Below are 5,274 nucleotides of genomic sequence, written 5' to 3'. Positions count from 1 at the left end.
TGAGGGACGGCTAGCGCAGATAGCCCTCGTGTAGCTTTGCGCGAAATTCCAAAACAAACAAACAATACAACTTTATGTGCGAAGTAACATGGACTACATGGGTGCAGCCTCAGAGGCCACAGATTGAGGCCAAAGTGAGCAATATAGCAATTTTTCGGGAAACAAGATAACCAATTGGTCTCAAATTGAAAAGGCCGGATTGTTTTGATAATGTGTATCAAGAGGGCTATTATTTACGTTTCTTCTCTGTGTTAGGACTTCTTCTAATCATTCTATCCATGATCAATTATGTGATAAAACGATTTAAAAACTTCGTGCAGCCTTCATTTGCTTCTCTGCTCATTTTCTCTCCCTCTCTCTTTTTTTTCTACACATACATACCAACTCTCTAACCCCCCTTAACTGAAAATGGCTGGGACTCTCTCACGAACATGCGCGCACACACTCTTTCAAATAAATGCGCTTGCTTTAGGCATATCTTTTGCTTTGCTTGCGTGTACTCCAAGAATCACCTATAGATGACTTAGTTTGGTATCGACAAATTTACATTTACGTTGTGTTACAAAGAGAAGAGAATAAACCAGTTCTTCATTAACTGGGGCGATAGTGAAGTCAGAATATGCTGCAAGTGACACTTGACCAAACTGTAGAAATCACGACACCAAAAGGTAGGAAATTGGTTTTTTGGAAACTTGAAATATCATGCAAAGCATATGCAAGAAGCAAGAGCAGTGTACCCGGTTTTGCTTTGATCCAAATATCTTTAGCAAAGTAATATTTTTTTCGCACATTGTTATTTTTATTGATTTTAATAAAAAATATTTAGTTAGGTAAAGAATTTGTTTTTGCAAAAAATCACGATTAATATGGTTTATTTAATTAAAACAACTAGGGATATTTAAAGTCATTTTCATCCGACCAATGCCGTGTACTCTGCTAGTTTTATATAAAGAAATGATTGGTTGAATTATACGAGGGGAGATTGGTTTATCTATATGACTACAAGTGGGATATTTCATGAATGTGGCTGCATGACCAAGTAAAAGGTGTAAAATTTCCACACATTGTAGGTACATATCAATACAAAGAGACTATTTAAATAGTGTTTAAGCTTATTTTTAATTTTATGCAACACTAACTGGTTGTTTTTTGTTTTATTTTTTTACTTGACTTGTTGAATATATTGAGTACAAAAACGACTTGTTTCTCCAAACTTTTTTCTTTAAGGACTCATCAGGAGATTTATACAAACTTTTTGTTTTGTTTTTAATAATGTTTAAAATAAAACTACTATAGTACATATAGTAAAAGCTTCTGGTAGATTGAAACAGAAGTTTTCAATGATCGCGTGTGCACGCTGACATTGAACATGCCTTCTGGCGGACAGCTTTACTTAGCTGATTCATTACTAAAGTAAACCACTTTTGATTCGCACTGACTATTGTGTACTGATTTTCACTCTCATTAGCTATTACAGCATTACTGTCCGATCATATGTATTACTTTTAAATGCATCGCTACTTGATTACCATGGTAGATAAATAGAACTGACTGGTGGATTATTCGCACATTCATGTAATTTCTACAGCCTTTCGGTATCCTCACCAGTATACAAGGAGAACATGTTAAGTACAACCTTCGAAACAAAACTTCATACATGAGCCAATGAGCATGCAGCCGAATAATTCAAAACTTATGTTTGAGTCTGCTGTTGCCAGGAGAAAGAAGATGAAGATGTACATGACCCTCCCAGGTCCAACAAAATCGGACCTAAAAATCCGATACAGCGGATGTCTTTGCAACTTTTTTTATCTGTGCTACAGTGGTTCTACTTGAAACGCCATTCAAAAACCGGTTTGTAGCGTATGTTGTAGATAGTTTCTGAAGAAGCCGTAAGGCGAAATATTGAGTATTAAACCAGTTTATCTGGAGAAAGACGTCTTTTGTCATTTCACTATATTCAGATGAATAAAGTTATATAGAAAAGTGAAGTTTAAGTTAAGATTCTAAAAACAATCTGTTTTTGACTATGGGTCTTTAGGTTTAGAAACAAATATAAACTCTTCTTGTGAAAACGTACTAAGTTTTTATTAATGAATTCGTTTTTAGCAGATCATTTGTAAACTTACCTAATAATGCATGTAAACTAACTTCATATGAAATGTTTATTTTTAAACAGCACAAAATCAGGCGATAAAACATGATGGTATAAACACTTTTAAAAAAATCTTTGAATGACAAACCAATGAAGGTTTTTCTTTACCTCACACATCAGCTGAAGATCTGTGATTTGCTGTCGCAACTCTTTCAGGGCCAATTGTCCCTCCGCTTCTCGCAGTTTACTGGCAATATAATTATCAGGTGTATTTTCTCGCAGTGTCTTATTGACCTGAATATCATAATAAAGAAAAATTGAGATAAACTTTACATTGCTGTAAAATGTATGATTAGCTAGATTAATTACTTAATGAAACCATAATTTAATCATAGTTTGCAAAACTATGTATTGCTTAAAGTTTGAAAATATATTTTAAATATAACTTAACCCTAGAATCACCATATTTTAAAACATTTTTCTCAACTATTTATGCACCAAATTGCTTATAAACTCACGACTTTACTGGTTACAGAATCTCTAACTTATGAGCAACAAAAAATATAAAGAATAATACCGTTAACATTGCAGTCAGTTCCATAACTATTATATGGGTATTTCTTTTTTTAAATACAAATAAAAGAATTACAATTTAAGAAGCAAGATGTTGCACAGCCTTGTTGAGTTAATTGTTGTCTTTGTTGCAAGACAAAATGCTCCATTTGAACTTAAGTGTTGAATTCACTATTTTTGTATTTTTATCCAGCTCATTTTAAAAACATAAAGATAGAAGTTTACATAAAAAAGTAATTTCTAATTATTCCACATATAATATATATATGTATATGTTTTTAGTCATTTAATAAATATGGGGTTGTATTTTAACTCTTCTCTATCTATGCAAGTGTATTGGCAGTATTCTGTGCATTACTTTTTGAACAAAAACTGTTGCTGAAGTTTAAAAGAAAGAAAAAAAAACACATACCTCGTGCAATTCTTGTATTTGCTTGTAAGCGTCCTCTAGCTCATGCCTTAATGCAGCTTCTTTATCTTTCAGAGCAACAAGTTCCCCCTTTAGAACATCGTTTTCTTCTGCTTCTTGGGCTCTGCTAACCTGTCCTTGTATTAACCTACCAGCTAGTGTAGTACTTTCCTGAATAAATTATAATTATAAACGAATGTTATTACGTAGTAATTAAAAATAACCAAGTATAAAACACGTACAAATACATAGAAGCAACAAACACGCAAGTTGTTATTAAACAACATTTTGATGTAAGTGCTCGAAACGTAATTACTTAAAGGTTCCCGAATTTCGCGCAAAGCTAGTCGAGAGTTATCTGCTCCAGCCTTCCCTAATTTTCAAGTAATAATTATTAATCAATCACTAATTACATAAAATTAAGATTTTAACAACAACGTTACCTAAAACATACATTAAAAGCAAAGTAAAAAATAACATTATCAATATTTAGTGAGGAACCTACTAAACTGAATAATTAATTCAAAAATACAATAACAGAAACGTTTATAGTAGGCAGATTCTGATTTTAATTATTACAACGTTTCGGCCCATAGTATTGAGTCATCATTAGGTAAAAATTACATTCAAAAAGGCAGTTAACTTCCAAAGAACGTATTATTGGCAGTATGTTGTGCATTACATTTTCTTGAACAAAAATATTTTGCTAAAGTTTAAAAATAACCGAGCATAAAAGATTGGAATTCAACTGTTTTTAATGTACCTCTTACCTAATGATGACTCGATACTATGGGCCGAAACGTTGTAATAATTATAATCAGCACTCGCCTACTGTCAAGTTCCAGTTGTTACATTTTGAATTAACTTCAGTAATGGTCGATGAACAAATATTGGCACATGAGAATCAGCAAGGCTGTAGCTGTGCACGTGAGCCCACGTTAAGGCTAAGTCAGTTAGTGAAGCCCCACTCTCGACACCTTCTCCCATGCGTATGAATGTATTGACAAAAGGATGTAATTAATATTTATTTCAATAACGGGAATTGCATCCACCTCAGATCCCCGTCAATTCGAACATTGTTTGGTATTTGAAAAGTCTGTTTTTTCTTCCATTTGGAAACAGTTCTACTAATTCTTGACACTTTTATCACTTCCTATTCAAACATGAAACAATGCTAAACATTACTCAAAATTCAAGTTTGTTTAAAGAAAGCGACTCTTTTATATTCTCCAGTTTAAGAGCTAAATATCTAAATCCGTGATGGTCCAATTTTTGTGCCTCCCTTAAGAAAGATTGAACCTTGGACCTTTTGCTTGCTGATCAAGTGCTCTACTAATTGCGCACATTATTAATTGCTTCCAAGGCTATTTTTAACAATTCAAACTACCATAACAGTATTAAAAACGACTAATAAACTCTCATTGTTGTCTTAAACTACTGTTAGATAAAACAAATTACCTTCTCTAAGTTTTGTGTCCTTTGTCTAAGTATTCTATTTTCTGTCCTTAATCTCTAGGGGAGAAAAACAAAACAAGAAACAGTTATTACTTAATCTGACAAAGTTTTCACAGAATGTGTAATTTTATTTTATTTTTCTCAATTAAAATTGTTTAAGACAAAACTTCCTGATTTTAATACAGACCTAAATCCTGAAGAAAGTGAGTTGTATTTCACATTTATCACCTGGGTAGCCACTAAATTTTGAATTCCAATTTGAACATAATTACTTTGACGTATGATGTTTACGTGACTTTCCAAACTAACGGACAATAACTTACTCGCATTTCTATCATTTCCTCTTGTTCTCTTGCCTTTAAAGTTGAATACTCTTTTTCCAACCTGAAAGCAGAATGTACTCCTTTGATTGAAAATGAATTGTTTTTCGTTTAATCTAAGATACTGGATGTAATTCAGTTTTGTTTTTCTAAATATGCAGATTACACTTCTACCAGAACAATGGAAGCTTTGACCAAAAACCACACTTACTTTTTCATTTTCTTGCTGTTATACTTGACTTGCAAAGCCATGTTGATTATATAGTTGGGATCAGTTTCACATTTAGATGGCATTTCTTTCTGAAAATACTACAAGAATGCAGAAATTATTATGTGTGTGCATGTGTGTGTGTGTGTGTGTGTGTGTGTTATATATATATATATATATATATATATATAATAAAGAATAACGTAACCGTTAA

The 5,274-nt window shown here is 32.5% G+C and overlaps 1 protein-coding gene across 1 annotated transcript in view; it reads right to left on the bottom strand.

Moving 5' to 3' along the window:
• LOC106466212 (ecotropic viral integration site 5 protein homolog) overlaps nucleotides 1-5,274 on the bottom strand; it is a 23,529-nt gene that overhangs the window by 5,501 nt on the left and 12,754 nt on the right. The window contains exons 5-9 of the mRNA XM_022394169.1: nucleotides 5,064-5,161; nucleotides 4,856-4,916; nucleotides 4,536-4,589; nucleotides 3,081-3,248; nucleotides 2,264-2,389 (exon numbers count right to left, since the gene is read on the bottom strand). Of these exons, the coding sequence (XP_022249877.1) occupies nucleotides 2,264-2,389; nucleotides 3,081-3,248; nucleotides 4,536-4,589; nucleotides 4,856-4,916; nucleotides 5,064-5,161 (507 nt within the window). The remainder of the gene's footprint in view (nucleotides 1-2,263; nucleotides 2,390-3,080; nucleotides 3,249-4,535; nucleotides 4,590-4,855; nucleotides 4,917-5,063; nucleotides 5,162-5,274) is intronic.

This window comes from Limulus polyphemus, unplaced genomic scaffold (genome assembly GCF_000517525.1).
Source record: "Limulus polyphemus unplaced genomic scaffold, Limulus_polyphemus-2.1.2 Scaffold2188, whole genome shotgun sequence".
Lineage (NCBI taxonomy): Eukaryota > Metazoa > Arthropoda > Merostomata > Xiphosura > Limulidae > Limulus > Limulus polyphemus.
The sequence above is the reverse complement of the archived record's forward strand: the minus strand, read 5'-3'. Positions and strand labels throughout refer to the sequence as shown.